Source organism: Kogia breviceps, chromosome 3 (assembly GCF_026419965.1).
Source record: "Kogia breviceps isolate mKogBre1 chromosome 3, mKogBre1 haplotype 1, whole genome shotgun sequence".
Taxonomy (NCBI): Eukaryota; Metazoa; Chordata; class Mammalia; order Artiodactyla; family Physeteridae; genus Kogia; species Kogia breviceps.
The window spans coordinates 151,839,251-151,860,355 of record NC_081312.1 but is presented as its reverse complement, the minus strand read 5'-3'; the positions used below and the strand labels follow the sequence as shown (position 1 = coordinate 151,860,355).

Genomic DNA, 21,105 nt, shown 5'->3' with positions numbered 1-21,105 from the left:
GGAGATTGTGATAAAAGAGGGAAGAGTATCATTAGTGACACTAGACTTTGGAGAATGGTAGCCCTGGTCATTACCCCTGGACTTAGTCATTGACTATGACCTTGAATGGTCTCCCCACGCAGAGAGCAATTTGCTTTTGGTTGTATGTGAGAGAGTTGTAGTGCATCAGATGGGAAGAAAGGTGTGTGTGTGTTTGTGTCTGTGTGTGTGTGTGTGAGGGTATCTTCTGTGGTTGCCTGCCAAGCCCTTTCTACCCTTCCACCCTCCACCATTCTTCTGGTAAGAATCTCCATCCTTTGGAAAACTACCTCTTTCCCAGTCCACGATGCCCTGAGCTCCAGGACAGGAATTTGAACCTTGAGTGGAGGGAGACCCACTGGAGCCAAAGGCAGCAGCTCCTGGGAGGCAAGCTCTGGAGCTAAGCTGGCTCCTCTCCTAAAGGCCAACTGTTCAGCTATTCCTTTGGTTCTGTGAACTACCCCCAACACCCTTCCCATGAAGGTCCAAGTCCATTTCTGTTGCTCAAAACCCAAGAAACCTAATGGAAAGTGCCTCTTTTGAGACCATCTCATGCATCTTTGCCTCCCAACCATGGTCAGCTCAGGGTCTGGCATAAAGTAAGTCTGCTCAGTATGTCTGCCGAATGAATGGATGGATGAATAAATAAATCAACAATATTCCAGCTCTCAGTTCACCAAGGCAATCTGGATATGCAGGTTGGGAGAGTTGGGAGCAAGAGGAAAAAGTGGGCAGAGTCACTTGAGCACAAGAGGAGGTAGAGAAGTCAGAAATGTCAAATGGAGGGGGGTAAAGATCAGGCAAGGAAAGGCCTGGGTGATGGGGTGGGGCTGGGAATGAGAAGCCTCTGCAGCTTGGGAGGCAGGAAACAGTCAGTGAGTAGCTGAGAGGCAGGAGCTGGTCATCCTCTGGGTTGGTCTTGCCCCAGTGGAGGCAGCCAAAAACACTGGGCGTTTCCCCAGAGCCCCAGCTCTGCTCTTCCTTCCTGGGTTCCTTCCTTTGCATTCCTCTTCCAAATGAATGAGCAATTCCAAAGGCCTAAGCGCCCTCGTAAGGGGCACAAGCCATCAGTCCATTAGTACAAGAAGCACAGACTGTCTAGCTGTGGCCATGCAAGGCTGAGCCTGAATGCCAATCTAGGATCCAAAACATGGATTCATTTTTCCAGTGGGTCCAGGGACTGTAGGACACCTTCAGAGAACCGCCTGGGGAGACGGGACCCTGACCCCATATACCTACAACCACACCAGATAAGGGCGAGCAAGATACACAGTTGCTGCCTTTATTGCATTCTAAGGGGAGCAGGCTAGCTCCAGACCCACCCCATCCCAGGCCTCAAGGAAGGATTCTCAGGAAGGGCCCAGGGTGCTGGGCCGAGCACAGCAATTCCTTGGGAGCCTATACTGAGGCCCAGAGCTGGAGTCCCAGGTTCAAGAGCTAATGATTAGGGGCAGGGGTCCTAATTCCCAGGCACAGAGCCACTCCTCCACCCTGCACATGGGTGGATTGCATTCTTCCTACAACTCCCAGGTGCACGCCCTCTGGAGAAGAGTCCCAGCCCTCTATCCCTGGTCAAGAGGAGATGTGAAATTCACTGTGACCCCACCTCCTTTCAGTATGGAGCACAAGGTCCCACAAAGTCAACACCTTCCCTCTGGCCACAGCTGCTGATGCAACCCTCATGCCAGCTCTCACCTCACGGGCAGAGGGCCTGGGAGAAGTAGGGGAGGAGTGTCCTGGGGTGGGCTGAGAGGCCAGAGGGTCTGCTCCTTACCTAGGTATGGTGGGTAGGGTGGGGGTCAGGCTAGGGAAGCCCTCGGGCAGGGGAACAAACAGAACTCAGTGAAAGGCAGGCAACAGGCTGCAATTGGGCTCAAAGCCAGGGACGGGGGACAGGGTGCAAAGGAGCATGGGAAGCAGGTGACTGAGTGCCTGAGTGATGGGGGAAGGAAGAGCATAAACACACATCACCAAAGACCACTGCACAAGGATATGACAGTCTCTGGAAGGGCTCTGAGCCCCATTCAGGCTCAGGGACAGGTTAGTTGCAAGATAAGCTGGGATGAATGAGGCAAAATGACTCGAAGGAAAAGACACCCTGAGAGTCACCAGGCCAGACATCGCAGAGGAAGTCTGGAGCCCTGAGGACAGGGAGGGATCAGGGCCAAGTGAAAGGAAAAGGGTAGGTGCTGGCCTGTGTGCCCCCAGACTGAAACATTCATGGCAGGGCCTGGGGCAAGGGATTGGTTGCAGAACTCATGCAGAGGACTCAGGGAGCCTCCAGCAGTGGCCAGTGTAAACTTCAAGGAGGACTAGGCTGCAGGCCCTGGGAGGTAGGGCCTGGGAGCCGTGGTGACGATGGCACCAGGAGAGGCCACCGGGCTGGGTGTCATGCACCAAGCAACTGATGAGGAGCTGAGTGAGGAGAGGCTGCGGGCAGAGGCCCCGAGTGGTGCCTCCTCAGTGCACCTGCTCCGGTTAGTCCTGTACTGGGAACGTCTCCATCGGTTCGAGCTGCTTCCTTGTTGGTCTGCTGCTGGGTGGAGGCCCCCAGCCTCCTATGGGGGCTACCGCATGCTCTGGGCCTTGGAGCTTGGGGCATTCTTCTGGGTGCCCTGGGGACTGGGGGGGCCTTTCCTCTGGGGCTGAGGACTCAGCTGGGGGCCCCTCCTGCCGGCAGATGGACTCTTGGAGCCTTTGGCCTTGGCTTGGGGGTGGGCAGCCTCAGGGCCCTTGAGAGGTTTTAGCCCCAGCATCTCACAGAAGGTGTTGCACTGGTGGGAAGAGGCAAACTGGTCCAGCAGGGCAGGGAAACAGCTCTCCTTGAGGCCTTGGTATCTGCAGCCAAATAGTAAGAGCTGAGTAGGAGGTCCCACCCAGAGAGAGAGTCCTTGCGGGGCAGACCGTGGGGTGGCCACAACCAGGGTGTCGTGCCCAAGGTATATCCTACCTTACCTCGGGGTGCTGGGGAGTCCACCTGGGGCCACCTCAGATGGCAGCATCCAAAACCTCAATTCTAAACTGAGGTCTCATTACACCCTGGCCCATGGAATTCATCAGGTGGGACATCACTCGGTGTGAGGATGATCTGCCTTATTAACATAAATTAGAGCAGACTCCAGCTCACCACTCTACTCACAGGGCCCTGCTTATCTGCACCCTGATGAGCTTTCACAAGTGAGAAGGAAGAGGAGCAGGTACACTGAGAGCCCAGGATGTAGGTGGTCCTGTGCATGGGCGTCAAGAGCTACTAGTCCAGATCTGGGGTCAGGGGCACAGCAGGTGGGGATCAGTGGCCCCTGAGACATTACTACATGGCCATGGGTGCAAGTGGGACTCTTTGGTCACAGGTCTAGCACCTCAGGGATGGAGAACCAGAAGAACTTTGACATTTTACACCCGGAGCAGACTCTCAGAGGGAATTCTGTCCCCAAGAAGCACTCACCCTCGCAGTTTGGTAGCAATCTGCACATCAGTCATTTTCCAGTTAACCCCTGAAAAGAGAAAGAGTGGGGAGTTGATGGCATCCTGGACTGGTTCTAGGGCCCCCATGTCTCCAAGATGGATATCACTTGAGATGGGAACTTGCCAGATTGCAGGGCACATCTTCAGGTACCCTCTCATTGGGCATCACGCTGGCCTGTCTCATGGGCAGTGTGGGTATCTCTGTATTATTAGTAGTAATAATATTCCCATTTTCACAAGTGAGGAGATAGGCTCAAAGTAAAGTGACTGCAGCAAAGTCACATTTATTCATTCATTTAATAACTGAACACTGTCTGTGTGCAATGACCACTGTGAATCAAAGTTCAGTCTTTCTTACTCCTAGATCCAAAAGTCTTCCAGCTGTGCAATCCTGCCTCTACTGGATGAGATTAGGTCACAAACTGAGCTGGCCTCTGGCTTTGAGCTAAAACTTTCTCCTTCCTCATAACAGATTAGCCCATCTGGGCAAGAGGGAGAAGGTGGAAATGTGAAGGTATTTCAGGGCTGGGCCAGCAGAAACGTTAACACTGGATAAGACTGGCTTCCACCTACTCATAAAGGCAGCAAGCAAGCACTCCAAGAAGCCCAGATGGGCTCCTAGGTTAAGACAGCCTTAAAGAACAGATCCAGGCAAGTGGTGACAAAGGAGACATTTCCCACCCCGGCCAGGCCACCCCAGCATCTTAGCATTCATGCATCAGGCCTGTGACTCTCCTTCCCTGTTTGTACACTGTCCGGTTGCCTTCCTCCAGGAACCTACCTCTCACTAACCGGCCTGAGTACCCGTGGATGATAGAGTGGCACAAACGTGGGCTTGAGAACCAGGCACACCTGGATTTACATTTCAGCTCTAGCACTTTAGAGCTGTGTGTGCTCGGCCAGTCACTTACTATCTCTAATCCTCGACAGTAAAAATAGGGATAATGCTGCCCATCTTGCGGGGGGAATTGAGAAGATCACAGTACGTGTAGGACTATAACTTAGTGTCTGAAACACAGTAGTTATGCAATAAATATTAATTTCTTTGTCATTTCTCTTTCAGCATTTATTACATTCCATTTTGCATTATAATAATGATGATCCCTTACACTTGCACAGAATTTTGGTTTGCAGAGGGCTTTCACAAATACAGTCTCATTTAATATTCTTAGCAAGTCTGAGAGATGGGCAGGGAAGATATGATTATTCCTAGAGAGGGAAAGGAAACAGAAGCTCAGAGAGATCAAATGACCTAACCTGTCTGAGCTTGTTTTCTTCTCTGTAAAGCAGAGACCCAGCTAGAAAATGATGAGACCTAGGCTTGAATTTCTTTGACTCTCAAGTCTTTCTACTATATTATGTTATCATCTCATTGTAGAAATTGGTATACTTATCATAGCTTCTTGAGGACAATGGCTATTCCTAAGTCACCTTTTTATCTTCCCAATATTTAGTAATGTAGGAAGGAAGGAAGGAAGGAAAGAAAAATTTATGAGTTAACAAATAGAGTGAATGATAATAGTTTAATGTGTTACTAGCCCCCCTCCCTTCAATATATAGAGTTGTATATACAATATTTATTGTATTAATATTTATCTTTTAACTCCAATGCAAAGCACATTTAATCCAGTTTTCCATCTCTGGCCCTTGGTTTTCTCACTTATTTACATCAGGGATAAAATGTAATAGTGTGTGATATTCCCAGCATTCCAGTCCTCTCACTGTAAAGAGAATTTTATCTTTTCCTCTCCCCTGCCCTGTCTGGTTATAGAGAGTAGGCCTGGAGACGAGTGGTCAAAGAAGGAAGGAGAATTCATGCTTGCTGGCCTTCCTTTGTTGGGGAGAATCTGAGTAATGGGAGAAATAGAAATAAACTATAAAGAAGCAAGAGAGACTAAGTTTGTTTACATAATAAAAAGCTACCAAAGACAGGGGGGAGCGGGGAAGGAGGAGATTGCAAAGCTATGTGTTCGGGGATGGAAGAGAGAGTTTAGGAAGTTGGAGAGTAAGAAAGTTCAGAGTGGAGCTGCAGGGAATAAGGAAAGGGAGATATTGAAAACGCGTTTTTGGGGTTTGAATTAGATCCCATGCAATGGTCTTTGAAGTAAATTCCTTTTTAATTTTAAGTGAAGCCTGGAGTGTACTCCTTTAAATACAACTGCAGTTATAGACTAGGCTCCATGAGGCCCTGATATGTATTAGCGTTGCATACAAAGTGGTTCCTGTCCAATGCACTTTACAAGGTTACTGTGAAAGCAAAGGAGAATACGTGCAAAAGTGTGCTGCACACTAGTAAACGAGAACTGTGACCCTGCCCCTCCGCATGCTCTCCTGCACATGTACATGCACACCTCACACCCTCATACCTGCCAAATCTGTGACAAGGAAGCTGCCATTTGTCCACAGATACAGCCAGTGCTGGAAGGTCTGGCATTTCTGCATGGCCTCAGAGCTGCTGGATGCTGCTGGAGCCGCAGCAAAGCCCCATTCCCGGGAACAGTAAGACTCCATGGGCTTGCCCAAGTCCTCCTCCAGGGTAGCATACGGGATACTGTTTGCAGGCCGGTAGATCAGATACAGTGGGATGATCCTAAACATAGTGTCACCCTGCAGTGAGCAGGAAGTATGGCCCCAGAGAGCTCCTCCCTCCACCTCAATTCTACACTCTTGGATCCAAAAGGAAGGCCCTTCCAAGAACAGAACTCTCAGCTCTGAGCCTGAAGGACAGCAAGGAAGGGGGGCTCCACCCTGAGTTCAGGAAAGGAAATGGAGGCCTCCTCCATTCTCTGAGGTCGGTGGGATTAGAACTGAACCCTGCTATAGCCCCACGGGGCCTCTGTGCTTGAGTGAGGGACTAAGACCTGTATGTGCCAAACAGAAAGGAATACCTCTGAGAGGATTCAGCCAGACTGTGCTCGACGCCAGCTAGACCCTAATACTCAAGAGTTGAAGTTCCAAGTCTCAAAATGAAAACAATTTCCATGTGTAGCTGACTCCTACAAAAATCCACACTGACCCTGCCCACCTACCACATTAGAATCCTGACCAGTTTGCCTGGAAGCTTTAGCCTACCCCATCGCCTTCAGAGAGGCCCAGAACCTGCTGTGCCCAAACTCTGCAATCAGCAAAAATTGGGCAAAGGAGTGGGGAATTAGGGTGGGTGGGAGGAGAATGAAGACCAGAGCAGAAGCTTTTCTAAAGTGGGCAGTGAATTTTGAGGTCATTATTTCTAGATTTTGTGGAACCATTGAGCTGAGCATGGGGTTAGCTGGGGGTCCACTTGCACATGACCATTACTCAGGAGGCCCCCAGGAGGCCGTGAAATCATGGTTCTCTGCAGAAGCTCAAGTCAACAGGTCTGCACACTGCACGGCCCCCTCCCTGTGCACTTACTCAGGCACGTCCCCAAAGCCAGGTGCAGCCCGGGCTTCAGCCGCAAAGATTTTGCAGTACTCTCGACTCATGTTCTGGATCTTGCACCCCTGTGGATTGAAGAGAACCAACTCTGATCAGCAAGGAAGCATCTCAGTTCTCCATCGTGCCTGGCTCTTAGTGGGAAGGCCATCTGCTAGAGGCTGCAGGGAGGATTCCAGCCCTGGGGGAGGTGGGGTTCATTCTTACCTGCCTCCTTAGTCTGCACCTCATTTTTCTCATTTGTAAAACAAGAGGCTTTGGACTTGTTTTCAAAGTGGTTTCCAAAGTGTGTTTCCTGGAGCCCTAGTGATGGATGGCAATCCCCAGGGGCCACACTGCAGGAGAGCAAGGTACCAACCTCGCCCACAGTCTCTCCCCTTTTAACTCCCAAATAAGGCTTCTGTGAAAGATATCTTTGAGGGCAGTGAAAAAAGTTTTCTGCTGAAAAATACAGTTTGAAAACTATGGCCCCAAAGATGTAGCCTGGACGACATCTCAGGCTCTCGTCGAGGTAAAGTGGAGACTAAGGTGGCTTCCTCCTCCATACTGGGCTTCCCAATAGGACCCAGGCTGGGAAGGGGAGGGGTGAGAGAGTGGAAGGATGGGGCAGGGGGATGGGACAGTACCTGGATGGTGACGTCATAGTTTCTGCCCAGGAGAGAAGTCTCACTGCTGGGCCCAAACACAAGCAGGCTGGACACCTTGATGATGCACGTGAGGCCTGACTCGAAGATGGGTTCCAGCCCGTAGATGACCTTGGCCTGGGAGGCCTTCCGAAGGCCACACCCGTGTCCACCCCCTTGTAGCTCCTCGCTCACCAGGCGCCCAAAGAGCTTGTCCCCCCAGCAGCCAGAGTCAGCCAGACCCTTAGCAAACACCATGGGGGTCATCTCAATCTCTTCTCCAACTGAAGGGGAACAAGGAGAAATGTGGAAAACTAGAAGCTCCCCGCCGACTGCTGTGGGACCCGTAGCACCCCACCACTCTGTCCATGACTGCTCTTTGGGTGTGAACTGGGTGGGGGGTGGGGGCGGCCCTATGGACTATGACCTCCTGAAGGGAGACACTGTATCTGGTAAAACCGCCGTCATTCAACAGTGTTCATGTGTGCACAGAGTAAGGGCTCAGCCAGCAACTGTGGAAGGCCTGGGTTTTCTGAGGAAACAGCAATCAATACAGAATATCAGAATTACTTATAGGATTCAGTGTTTTGATCAAATGAATAAATGACTCCATCTCAACCAACATGTTTGACTGAAACAAAAAGTTTGTAAGACAAATCCAGTAGCAGTGAGCACTCCTAGCGCTCAAATTGGGATCACTAAATACCATTTTCCACTAAAAGGAACCAGAACTCCCTAAAGAAATGGTTGATTCCAGGTCTAGGGCAGGAAGTGTCCTAGACTGACCTGAAACATCTCTGGACCAGAAATCAAGTAAGGTATCATAAACAATTGGCAACTTGTCAAAAGGACACAAGAGCCAACCTGAAGAGGCTTCTACTGACAAAAAATGAGACAATCTTACCAACAACAACAACAGCAAAATAACTGCAAAGTATTGAACATTCAAATGTGTTAAAAATCCATACTTTCATAATTATAAGTAAAATAAAACCCTTCCCTCTGGAAAAAAAAAAACCCTCATTCGTGACCTTTGGAGGATGTTAGGGCACCAACTCATTATTCTGAAATCTAATAAGAGCAAGGAGGAAAATAAAGTATTTTTTCCTTCATTTTCTGTTGGACCTATATGTATCAGGATTACCAAATAACCATTTCTTCTTTTCCAAAAAATTTCAGCTAATGAATAAAGAAGAAATGACAGAATTAAAATACTCCATGTTGCAAACCTTAATGAAACAGAGGACTTGGGTGATAATGAGTGACTGCTAAAACCCCTAGATGATGACAGGGGTTGTATCAGATACAGTTTTTTAAAGAAGTTTAAAAGGGATAGATCAGGCGGAAAACACCTGAATGAACCCAGTGATCATTCTTAACATTACTAAAACAATCAGACATCACATGCCTCCAGATAGGATGCAAAAGGAAATACACAGCACACCTGTGAAATGTTCACACACCCTAAAATTTGCACCTGAATTGGAGCAAGCATCTCAAGCTAATTACCAATTTAGAGGAAGCACATCAATGAAGCAACATGCTAAATGGTGATATAATCAATAAAATCCAAAATTTAAGAAATTCTTCAACAAATAAATGGCAAGGAGGGAAAACAAATGAGGGAGGAGGAAGTATTATACATTTGATAGATTTAAGAGATTATGTTAGCCAAAAGCACTGAGTGGTTCCTAATTCAAATAAACCAACACTTATGAGAAAGTTGGGAAAGTCTGATTGGATATTTGATGATAATAAAGTATTATTACTAAGTTTTTAGGCTTTTTTAGTTTTTAGGTGAGGTTATATTTGATATTGATTAAATTTGACTTGATAACTGAACAAAAGGCACTAGTTGAATGAATGAGTAAATAAGTGAATGAGGGAAGGAATTAATGTATTAGTTGGCAAATGAAGCTCTAGAAACCTTTCCATCACCAGCCGCCTTCTCGGTCTTAATCCTTAGTGTGTCTTTTGCAGGAGCAATACATCTCTTCCCCTAATATCTGAGCCTTTAAAATGCTTATCAAACTTTGGGGTGTATCACAATCACCAGGGCATCTACTGACATGCAATTGTGTTAGGTCCTACCCCAGAGATTGTGATTAAGAGTATCTGCAGTAGGGCTCAAGTAACTGCATTTTCAGCAAGCTCCCTGTGTGAATCTAATGCAGGAGTCCACAGACCACTGTGAGAAACTCCGGGGAGGGAGCTGGTACCTTGGTGGCCAGTCCTGCTCTTGATCAAGGGCTCTGACATGGGCAAAGGGCACAGGCTGAATGAACTCCTTGTAGGACATCCCCTTAGCCACTTCCTCCCCACTCATCTTCTGAAACAGCTATCCTCCCCCATCCTCCTCCACAAACCATATCCTAAACTAGGAGGCAAAGGGTAGCTGTATGTGGAGATAAACATGGCATTTAGAACAGATACCAAGTCTTTAAAGAAGCCCCTGTAGATAGCAGGGTAGGGACACAGGCCACCCATTCCTCCCCCTCAAGGGCACCTACCTTGACCTTCTTCTCTGGAGATGAATCCTGACAGCACTGTGTGGAGAAAGGGAAGAGAAAGCCGCTATCCTCGGGCAGGTCTGCCCAGAGAGAGCTCCACCTCTGCAAAGAGGACTGTTCCCCACCCCACCCCCCAGTGGGGGCCAGGCAGAGACCCTGGGCAGGGTGGGCAGAGCTCACACTCACCCTCGGGGCTGAGGCAGAAGTCAGTGGAGGCCGAGCCATGCTCATTGTGGATGGTGCATCGATACACGCCACAGTCTACGGGGGACGCCTGCACAATGGCCAGGGCCGCTGGCCCCTCATCCCCTGCACTGCAGAGAGGAGACCCTCTCCGTGAGGCCATCACCATGGCACAGCCCAGGGCCACCCTGTGGTCCTGAGGCTTCGCAGACCCCACTCTCAGAGAATGCTGTGAGTCCTGTCTCTGAGAGCTCTGGGAAGAGCTGGTCCTGCATCACACAGGTCAGAACTGCACTAGCTGTGTGACTTTGGGCAAGTGACTTAATATATTCTCTGAGCCTCAATGTTCTCCTCTTCACTATGGGAATACTAGAATCTCCCTCATAGGGTTCTTGTGAGTATTAAATGAGGAGCTAGATCCAAAGTGCTGGGACAATGCCCCCCACAGTATTGTTGCTGTAATTTATTAGGGAGCCAGGTCAGGTGGAGGTGGTACCCAGGTGGCTTACCTCCTGCCCACCTCGCCCACTGGGCGCTGATCCTTGGCCCACGTCAAGACTGAGTCACTAAGAATGTTGAAAAACTGGCACCAGAGCTTCAGGCTGCCCGAGGCATCAGGAAGCTGCTCCACCCTAATCTTCCGGATCACCTGTGGGGCTGGAAGCAGGGGCACAGTTGAGAGGAACAAGCCACTTCCCCTCCATCGTGTGTCCTCTCTGGCCCTACCCCTGCTTCCCTGGGTGTCCTTGGTGGCACAGGCTGAGAGAAAATGGGATTCAAGCCTCCACAAAGCCCCCACTTGGGTCCCACCTGTATCTCTGAGGCTTCTGCCCTGACTTCAAAGCACACATATTGGCTAGAAAGAACATAGTATGGCACCTCCACTCCAGGCCAGGGAGAGCCTCACAGCTGAGGCCACAGACAGCAGTCAAGAGAGGAACTTCAGTTTGCAGCCTAGACTCCTAAATCTAGGACCCTGCGTTTGAATCCTGTCCATACCACTCTGTACTCGCAGGACAAGTCTGCAAAGAGGCGATTACGGTGGTGATGATGATAGAGCTAGGATACTATTGAAGCCAGGCCCTGTGCTGAGTACTTGATTTATTCTAGCCCATGTAACCCTCACAATGTTACAAAGTTGGTACTATTTCCAATTCCAAGCAGCCTTTCCAATTCCAAAGCCTGCGGGATTATTACATAAGAATACCCTTTACAGAGAGGTACGCTAAACCTCTAGCAGGCAGGGTTACCCCAGCAGGGCCCTGCTCCGGGCAGCCCACTCCTGTGAAGCCGTACCTGTTGCTTACCTTTTAGCAGGTCTTTGGCTCTCCTTGGCTTGGCCGGAGTGCCCTGCTTGCCTTCCTCCAGGGCCAGCTCTGCTTCCAGGTCTCTGGCTCTGGGGCTGGAGCCCAGGGCCCCTGCTGCCGGCTCCTCCTCTGCCCGCGGCACCTCCAGCATGCCTGCCTTTCTGCCCTGAGTAGGGGAGCGTTTCTCCCGCCCTGGACTCCCCGGGGACCCAGGTGCAAGGCCCTTCCGGGGCCCCCGGGGGGAACCCGAGGGGCTCTCCCTTTCTTCGGGCTTGGTTGGCTCCCCGTCTCCTGCCACTCTGACCTTAGGGAGAAACCTTTTCCTCCGGGCCCCCAGAGCCAGTTCCTCAGGCGTAGCTGCAGGGATATCTGTCAGAGCTTCCCCTGGGATCTCCTCCTCTCCAAAGGGCTCCTGGGCTCTGCTCTCTGCTGACAGCAGTCCCTGCCCAGGGGCTGCCTGCCCACCCACGCCCCCCAGCGGCCCACCCATGCCGCTCTCCTGGGAGGTCAGCAGGAGGCCAGGCCCCTCAAGGGAAACCTCTCCCTCACCCTCACTGGATCCTCCTGAGGCCAGCCCGGGGCTTTCCTCCTCACCTACCACGATGGCAGGGACAGAGAGGGGGCTGGGGCCAGGGCACCGGGCAGAAGCGAGGGCCTGACGGCCAACCTGCACCTCACGGTCCAGGAGGCTGGTGAGGCGGCGGGAGGTACAGGGGCTCAGCAGCAGGGTCTGCGCGCTCTGCACCAGACGGTTGTTCTCCACACGCTCCAGGATGCGCCGTGACGTCCGGGGACTCAGACCGGCCACTTCCATGGTGGGGGCCAGAGAGGGTGAGGGTGCCTGATCCCCAGGGGCAGCATCCCCCTGGGTCCCTGGGCCCCCGCCACTCATCTCTGAGCTGGATAGCTTCAGCAGCAGGAGCAAGTAGCTCTTCAGGGAGTCTATGAGGCCAGGGTCACAGGTCTGGGGGCCTGAAGTCCTCCCTTCCACACCGGGCACCTTGGCGCAGGCCCCCTCAGCCTCTGCTGCCCTGGTTCCTGGCGGGTGACTCCGGCTGGGGGTGCCCGGCCCCAGGTGTAGTGGGGGGGCAGAACTCAGCGAGGCCTGGTCCCCAGAGGGTAGGAAGGCAGCTGTGCTCATGTGCTGAGAAGCTGGGGTGCTGGGCAGCTGCTGCTGTGAGTTATCAGTCAGGCCAGCCCCAGGAAGAGAGGGCAGAGTGGGCGCCTGGGGGCTCAGGCCCGCTGGAGGACAGCCACCCAGATCCACAGGCGGCACTTCTCCTGGCTGTTCCTGCTTGAGGCCCTGGGACAGGCCCTCCTCGGGCTTGTCCTTAACTGGACCCGACTGCTCCGGCCCTTGACATCTCTCTCCTCCTACCTGCTCCAAACTACCCTCAGGAGGCAGCTGTGCCCTGCGTATGAGGCCCCCCGCCAGGGGACCCGGCACAGTTTCCTCATGGTTCCCGGAGGCTGTTCCTGCTGCCTCGTCAGATCTGAACATAAAATCAGGTTTGTCTGGGACAGAGAACTCTTCTGGGGTCTGCTCAAAGCATTCAACAATCTGAGGGGACCTAGGATCCTCTAAAGGTGGGTGTTTGGGGGCCCTGGACTGTGGGCTGATACCGGTCATGGACGCCTTCTCTGACCAACATTTCATGGCTGTGGGAATGCTCCCCTCTGACCATGTCCCCTTGTCTTCCTGCACCCTTCTGTCTGCCTGTGTCCTCTCCTCTGCCTGGGTCCCCACCTTTCCTTGCGCCATTACGTCCTCCTGGGAATTCCTGCCTGACTCTGACCTCTCACTTTCTTGTGTCACAACATCCCCCTGTGTCTTCCTATCTGCCTTTGTGCTCTGGTTGGTCTGTGTTCCATCTCCCTGCATCCTCCCACCCACCTGCATCTTCCTATCCACCTCTGTATTCTTCTTGCCTCCAGTGTTCTGATCAGCAGATGCTCTCCTATCCTCCTGGGTTTCTGTGTCCATGGGCTCAATGATGTCTTGACTTCTGGAGGTGCTGCAACCAGCAGAGACCGTATCAGAGCTGCTGCTGGCCAATGTGGTAGGAGCCATGGCTGCCTGGGACTCCTGGACCTGAGAACACACAGACAGAAGCAAGAACCTAACTACACGTGCCTTAGGATCTCTTTCCAATCCAACATCCCAGCCTCCCCTGACCTCATCCAGAACTGCCATGATGAGAATCCTGCCACCTGGTTTTGCAGGCCTGCTAGGGGTGACAGAATCCCAAGCCCACCCACCCAATCCCCAATCCCAGAATCTAGACCAGGTAATATCCAGAATCCAGGTCTAGCTCTGGCCCTCCCCACCTCTCCCTGAAGAAATTTTGCCTCTCCTGACAGCCCCTGATCACGTGCTACCCCACCCCTCAACCCTGCCATTCGGAGGAGAGTGTCCTCTCCCCAGGGCCTCTGAGCAGTCAATCTGTCCCTCTCTTGTGGCACTAACTGCCCTGGATAGAATTATGGATGAAGTGGGAGAGTGCCAAAGGGTCTCCTTGACAGCATCAGGGACAGCATCATCATTAATGCTGAGTGAGTGCTAATTACACAATGCCATCCAGAGAGGGTTAAAGTCATTATGAATGACACCTATGCCAGGAGATCCATGAAACATTATAACATTACCCTTCTGAACACCCGCTATTTGCAAAACACTACGCTAGGCCCCTATTTATCACATATGTATTACCTCACTCCTCACAACAATACCAAATAGTTGCAAGAATCATCTCTATTTTAGAGATAAGAACACTGATGGTCAAAGAAGGAATATGGTTTGTCCATTATCAGATAGTAAGCGGTAGAGTTTAGTTTAGAAGCCAGGTGTGTCTAGCTTCAAATCTCATGTTCTTTGTTGTTACACTATATGGTCACACATTTAAATATAATTAAAGGAACTTCTATCTAAACATCCTGGCATACAACAGTAAACTGCCTCTTTTCCTTTTGGATATAATCAAAACCAACTAATTAAACAAGAAAAATCAAAGCAAATTCCATTGTTAGTGGAAATGGAGGCTAATAAAACCTACAGTCTCAAAAGTAAATAAATAAATAAAAGGGTAAGGATTGCCAAAAGCAGATAGATGAAACTCTTGGAGGTTGCAAGAGCTGTAGGATCATGGAGGACTGGGTGGAAATCAAGCAGAAGACATACAAGGGAGACGTCCAACAGTCAGGAAGAGAACAGTGGAGCAGCCTACCAGAGGCAGATCTCAAAAAACATGAGCAAAAATACACGAAAATTGCTAAAAAAAAAAAAAAAAAAACAGATTTTGAACATACAAGAACTTAAGGAATAGTGTTCTGTGGCCCTGGAGGAAACTACTGGAGAACAAACTTTGGTCAACCAAAAGATGACTGGGGAAACCACAGCAAAAGAATTGATGGTGAATGCTGAACATATATTTAACCATAGAACCAAGACTAAAACCAAAAAAGTTTAGAGTGGCAGATTAGAATGTCAGTGTTTATGCCCTGACAATGCAGAAACGATACAACTAGCACAGAAGGGGAAGGGGGAAGAAGATGACAAGTGGAGCTAAGTGCCTTAATTGTATCACTTATACAAGCCAGGAATCAAAGGTGTGACTCAAAGCTAAAAACCCAGGTAACTGAAATACAGCATATTCAACTATACAAAGATAGTCAATTAGAAATAAAACTTTGGGATAATAGGAGATAGAAAATGAAAGGGAAAAAAGGTAGGGAGGAAGTGGAAGCACAATCACTGCTCATCATAAAAAAGTAAAACACACTGACTAAACATAAAATTATGGATGATATTACATAAAATTTAAATTATAAATTACTATGTACAAATGTTTCTAAGTATCAGAAGAACCACACACAAAACCAAAGCAAACAGAACATATGAGACCTTAATATGTATTTAATTAAATTATATTTAAATTAAGTATAAAATTTAAAGTTACTTTACTGCATATGGAATTCTGAATGAATAGTATGAGTACGAAAAAGATAGAAGAGTCTGGTGAATAACAGGAGCCATCAAATATAAGTCTGACTGACTGAAGAATGTTAGTAAAAAGACTCCTCCAACTTCTCTGAGAACCAGTAAGACACGAACAGACAAAAGCACCTTGGAGCTGGGCCTCCCTGGTGGTGCAGTGGTTAAGAATCCACCTGCCAATGCAGGGGACATGGGTTCGAGCCCTGGTCCAGGAAGATCCCACATGCCACGGAGCAACTAAGCCCGTGCACCACAACTACTGAGCCTGCGCTCTAGAGCCTGTGAGCCACAACTACTGAGCCCGTGTGCTACAACTACTGATGCCCATGCACCTAGAGCCCCTGCTCTGCAACAAGCGAAGCCACCGCAATGAGAAGCCTGTGCTCACCGCAAATAGAGAAAAGCCCGTGCACAGCAACAAAGATCCAATGCAGCCAAAAATAAAATTTTTAAAATAATTTTTTAAAAAAACCTCTGGAGCCAACTAACAGCACTTAAGAATATATTAGAACCTTCTTTTAACTTCTGATATTCTAGGATTAAGAAAATTTTTAAAATATTTACTTATTTATTTATTTGGCTGCACTGGGTCTTAGTTGCGGCATGCGGGATCTTCGTTGCAGCACGTGGGATCTAGTTCCCTGACCAGGGATTGAACCTGGGCCCCCTGCATTGGGAGCGCAAAGTCTTAACCACTGGACCACCAGGGCAGTCCCAGGATTAGAAAATATTAATATGGACATGAGATCTGTACATTTACAAAGAAAATGCTGACTTTACACACAAGGCTCATGTGAACAGAACTTTGGATTAAAGCTGTCTTCACTCCCCCTCACCCACAGACTGATCAGTCCCTGAGTCCTACTGAACCTGCTTCTTCAGTATCTCAATATCCATTGCCTTCTCTCTGTCTCCACTGCCAACACCCTAATCTAAGCTGCCAACAATTCTATCTTGCCTGGATTATAGTAAAGCCTCCTAATTGGTATCCTTGACTCTATTCTTTGCCTCTGCCAAATATGCAGCCCAAGTGATCTTTCTAAAATATAAATCTGGGGACTTCCCTGGTGGTGCAGTGGTTAAGAATCTGCCTGCCAATGCAGGGGACACGGGTTCAAGCCCTGGTCCAGGAAGATCCCACATGCCGCAGAGCCTCTAAGCCCGTGCGCCACAACTACTGAGCCTGCGTGCCACAACTACTGAAGCCTGCGTGCCTAGAGCCCCAGCTCCACAAGAGAAGCCACCACAATGAGAAGCCCATGCACCGCAACAAAGAGTAATGACCGCTCACTGCAACTAAAGAAAGCCTGCGTGCAGCAACAAAGACCCAACACAGCCAAAAATAAATAAATTAAAAATAATAATACAAAATAAAAAAATAAATAATAAATCTGATTGTGACACTCCCCTCCTTAAAAGACTCTCAGTAGCTTATCATCACTTACAGGCTAAAGCCTAAAAGCCCTAGCCTAAAAGAGCAAAACGTTTAAGAATACTCCCTGCCCAGCAGGGTATGGGGAAACAGGCATCAGCACAGCCTCTATGGATAGTAATTTGGCATTATCCAGTAAAACTAAAAATACTTATACTCTTTGACCCAACAGTTCCACTCCTAGGAGTTTACCCTATAGATATACTTTCATGTGCAAATTGACATATATACAAGGATACTCGTTGCAGCATAGTTTATAACAGCAAAAGACCAGAAATTATCTAAATTACATCAATACAGGATTGATCCAATGAATTATGGTACATCCACACCCCAAATAAATAAAATACATACCCAAATAAAAAAGCAAGGTATAGGACAGAAAGTATCATATGCCACCTTTATGTGGAAAATACAGAAACACATATTTGTAAATGTACAGAAGATAGCTCTGGAAGGATGCCCAAGATACCAGTTATGGCAACTTATTTCAGGAAGAGGGATGGGGTGGTGGTGGTAGGGAAAGGATGAAGATTTAATATTCTCTAAATACCTTTTATAGTTTTTGGATTTTATACCATGTGCCTATGACACATATTTAACAAAATCCAATTAAGAATGAAAGTGAATAAGTAAATAGACCCTTGTGTGATCAGTGAGGCCTGTCCTTCAGCAGGGAAGCTTGGTCTGTCCCTCCATCCAACAACACTAACGTACCATGCTGATTACTGTGCTATTTTATAACCACTTTGTTTTTCTCTGCTGAACATTCTCAGTCTTCTCATTGCTGTTTTTTCTCTGCTGGACATTCTCAGCCTTCTCATTGCTCACCTGGAGAACTCCTTCTTTTCCCTGAAGACCTCACTCAAGTTTCTTCTCGTTTTAGAAGACTTCTGAGTTCCCTTCTCCACCCCAAAAAACATAAGTGGCTTCTTATCCTATGTATCCATGGCAAATGTACCTAATTCTATTATTATACCCTCATTCTCTGTGGCAGTTATGCACGTGTCACCTGCTAATCTGTGAACTCTTCCCTTTCAAAGAGGGCCCAGCACAGGCCCAAGGTTAGACTTGGTGTGCAATAACTATAAAGACTGACCTCTCTAAACACTATGGGGGGTGGGGGGGATGTCTGCATCTGGAACTGTATGGAGAAGTGAGGAGGAATGTCATGTATTTCTTAAAAAACTGTGTGAGCTGGGGTGAACCTATCTGGTTCTCTGTGGGCTTTTTCATTACAAAGAACATTAGCAGTTTTAATTTGCCATCCTGTCTTTCTGTCTTCTCTGTAAAATTTTTGAGATTAGTGAACCAGTCTGAATCACCTTTGCATCCTTCACAGACCGAGGCACATAGGAGGTTCACAGGAATGAGCCACTGAATGGCAAGTACTATGGCTTGTAACCCTCTAAGAGGAGGGTGCTGGTTTGGGAAAGCAGGATACAAAGCCAGGGGCTTAACAGGGATGGAGCAAGGAATTGTCAAGGACCTGAAAACTACTTCCTTGATGAAACCCAGGCCCAGGGCTCATAATGAGGCTTCATCATCTTTAAATGTTTGGTATAATTTTCCAGTGAAACCATGTGGCCCTAAAGATTTCGAGGAAGAGATTTAAAATTACAAATTCAATTTTCTTAACAGTCATAGCGTTATTCACATTATCTTGTTTCATTTTTTACATAAGTTTTTTTTTTTTGTGTGTGTGTGTGTGGTACGCGGGCCTCTCACTGTTGTGGCCTCTTCCGTTGCAGAGCACAGGCTCCGGACATGCAGGCTCAGCGGCCACGGCTCACGGGCCCAGCCGCTCCGCGGCACGTGGGATCTTCCCGGACCGGGGCACGAACCCGTGTCCCCTGCATCGGCAGGCAGATTCTCAACCACTGCGCCACCAGGGAAGCCCTATATAAGTTTTGGTAGTTTTTTTTTTAAAGAATTATTCTATTTCATCTAAGTTGTTGAACTTGTGAGTGCATTTTTTCCATAATAGTCCTTTATTATCCTTTTAATGCTTGCAGGGTCACTAGTGATATCTCATTTCATTCATTTTTTTAAAGAGCTTTATTGAGGTATAATTGACAAGACAGTATACATTTAAAGTGTACAACTTGTGTTTTGATATATCTATATACTGTGAAATGATTACCACAATCAAGCTCCTCTCTCATTCTGAATACAGATAATTTGTGTCCTCTCTCTTTTTTTTTTCTTTGTGAGTCTTGCTAGAGGTTTATCAATATTATTGATCTTTTCAAATAACAAGATTTTGGTTTAATTTTTTTCCATAGTTTTTCTGTTTTCAATTTCATTTTTTGCTCTTTTCTGTATTATTTTTCCCTTCCTTCTTCTTGTTTTGGGTTAGTTTTGTTCTTCCTTTTCTAGTTTCTCAATATGAGAGCTTAGAGTATTCATTTCAGACCTTCTTTTCTAATATAAATATTTAATGCTATAAATTTTCCTCAAAACACTGATTTAGCAGCATCTAAAATTTTGATATGTTGTACTTTCACTTTCATTCAGTTCAAAATATTTCCCAATTGACCTTAAGACCTTCCTCTCTGACTCATAAAAGTGTGATATTTAATTTTAAAGTGTTTGGAGACTTTCCTATTATCCTCCGTCACTGATTTCTAGTTTAATTTCATTTTTGTCAGAGAACATACTTTGTATTATTTCAAATATTTTATATTTGTTAAGGTTTGTTTATGACCCAGGATATGATCTATTCTAGTGAATGTTTTATATGCACTTGAAACGAATAAGTATTCTGTTGTTGTTATGTGGAGTATGCTATGTGTCTATTAGATCCAGTTGATAAAGTTATTCAGTTCTTTTCTGTTCTTACTGATTTTCTGTTTACTAGTTCAATTGGTTATTGAGAGGCATGTTAAAGTCTCCAACTATAATTGTTGATTTGTTTATTTTTCCTTTCAGTTCTGCCAGTTTTTCTTCATGTATTTTGAAGCTCTGGTGTTAGGGGCAAACTCATTTTCATCTGCTTGAATTGATTCTTTTATCATTATGTACTTCACTATTTTTCCCTGGTAATTGTCTTTGCTCTGAAGTCTGTTTTGTCTGATATTAATATGGCCAGTCCAGTTTTCAGTTGATTAGTGTTTTCATTATATATATTTTCTATTATTTTACTTTTAACCTACCTATACCATTGGAATTGAAGTCAATTTCTTTTAAAAAGCATAGAGTTGGGAATTTTTTTTTTAATCCAGTCTCACAATCTCTTTTACTTCATGTGTTTAGAGCACTTATATTTAATATAATTATTTATACATTTGAACTTACATCAATTATTTTATTATTTGTTTTCTATTTGTTCCCTCTGTTATTTCTTCCTGTTTCCCCTTTCCAGTTTTCTTGTAGATTATTTGAAAATTTTTAGTATTCCACTTTAATTTACATATTGTGATGTTTACTATATTTCTTGGTATTTTAATTATTGTTCTAGGGCTTACAATACCTACACTTAATTTCCCACAGTCTACTTAGAGTCAACATCTTACCACTGCAAGTGAAATGTAGTAATCTTACCACAACATAGGTCCCTTTATCCTCTCCCTCTTTATATGTTACATTTACATACATTAAAAACTTTAGCAGGCAATGTTATAATCTGTACTTTTTACCTTCAAACATTTTTTAAAGAATTCAAGAAGAACGCACACCGCAATGAAGAGTAGCCCCTGCTCACTGCAACTAGAGAAAGCCTGCGCACAGCAATGAAGACCCAATGCAGCCAAATAAATAAATTAATTAATTAAAAAAAAATTTTTTTTAAAGAATTCAAGAAGACAAGAATAATCAATTATATTTACCCAGGTATTTACGAGATTCCTTGTATTGTTTCCCTTTGTCTGAATAATTTACTTTAGCAATTCTTTTAGAACAGGTCTGCTAGCAATGTATTCTCTTAGTTTCCCTTTATCTTGGAACGTCTTTATTTCACCTTCAATACTAAAAGATATGTTTGCTGAATGCAGAATTATAGATTGAAAAGCATTTTCTTTCAGCAGTTAAAAAATATTATTTCACTTCCTTTTTTTTTTTTTTTGCTGTATGTGGGCCTCTCACTGTTGTGGCCTCTCCCATTGCGGAGCACAGGCTCCGGACGCGCAGGCCCAGCGGCCATGGCTCATGGGCTTAGTTG

The 21,105-nt window shown here is 47.0% G+C and overlaps 1 protein-coding gene across 5 annotated transcripts in view; it reads right to left on the bottom strand.

The window, feature by feature from the left end:
- Positions 1-1,284: 1,284 nt before the first annotated feature.
- ALPK3 (alpha kinase 3) overlaps positions 1,285-21,105 on the bottom strand; it is a 50,077-nt gene continuing 30,256 nt past the window's right edge. For 4 of the 5 annotated variants that reach the window (XM_059057253.2, XM_067029977.1, XM_067029975.1 and 1 more), the window contains 9 exons: positions 11,521-13,612; positions 10,723-10,870; positions 10,217-10,344; positions 10,031-10,066; positions 7,524-7,804; positions 6,877-6,965; positions 5,850-6,073; positions 3,464-3,512; positions 1,285-2,856 (listed from right to left, as the gene is read on the bottom strand). In XM_059057253.2, coding sequence (XP_058913236.1) covers positions 2,586-2,856; positions 3,464-3,512; positions 5,850-6,073; positions 6,877-6,965; positions 7,524-7,804; positions 10,031-10,066; positions 10,217-10,344; positions 10,723-10,870; positions 11,521-13,612 — 3,318 coding nt within the window. In that variant the 3' untranslated portion in view covers positions 1,285-2,585. Of the gene's footprint in view, positions 2,857-3,463; positions 3,513-5,849; positions 6,074-6,876; positions 6,966-7,523; positions 7,805-7,962; positions 8,053-10,030; positions 10,067-10,216; positions 10,345-10,722; positions 10,871-11,520; positions 13,613-21,105 lie in introns of those variants that run through there. The other variant, XM_067029978.1, reaches the window with a different exon arrangement.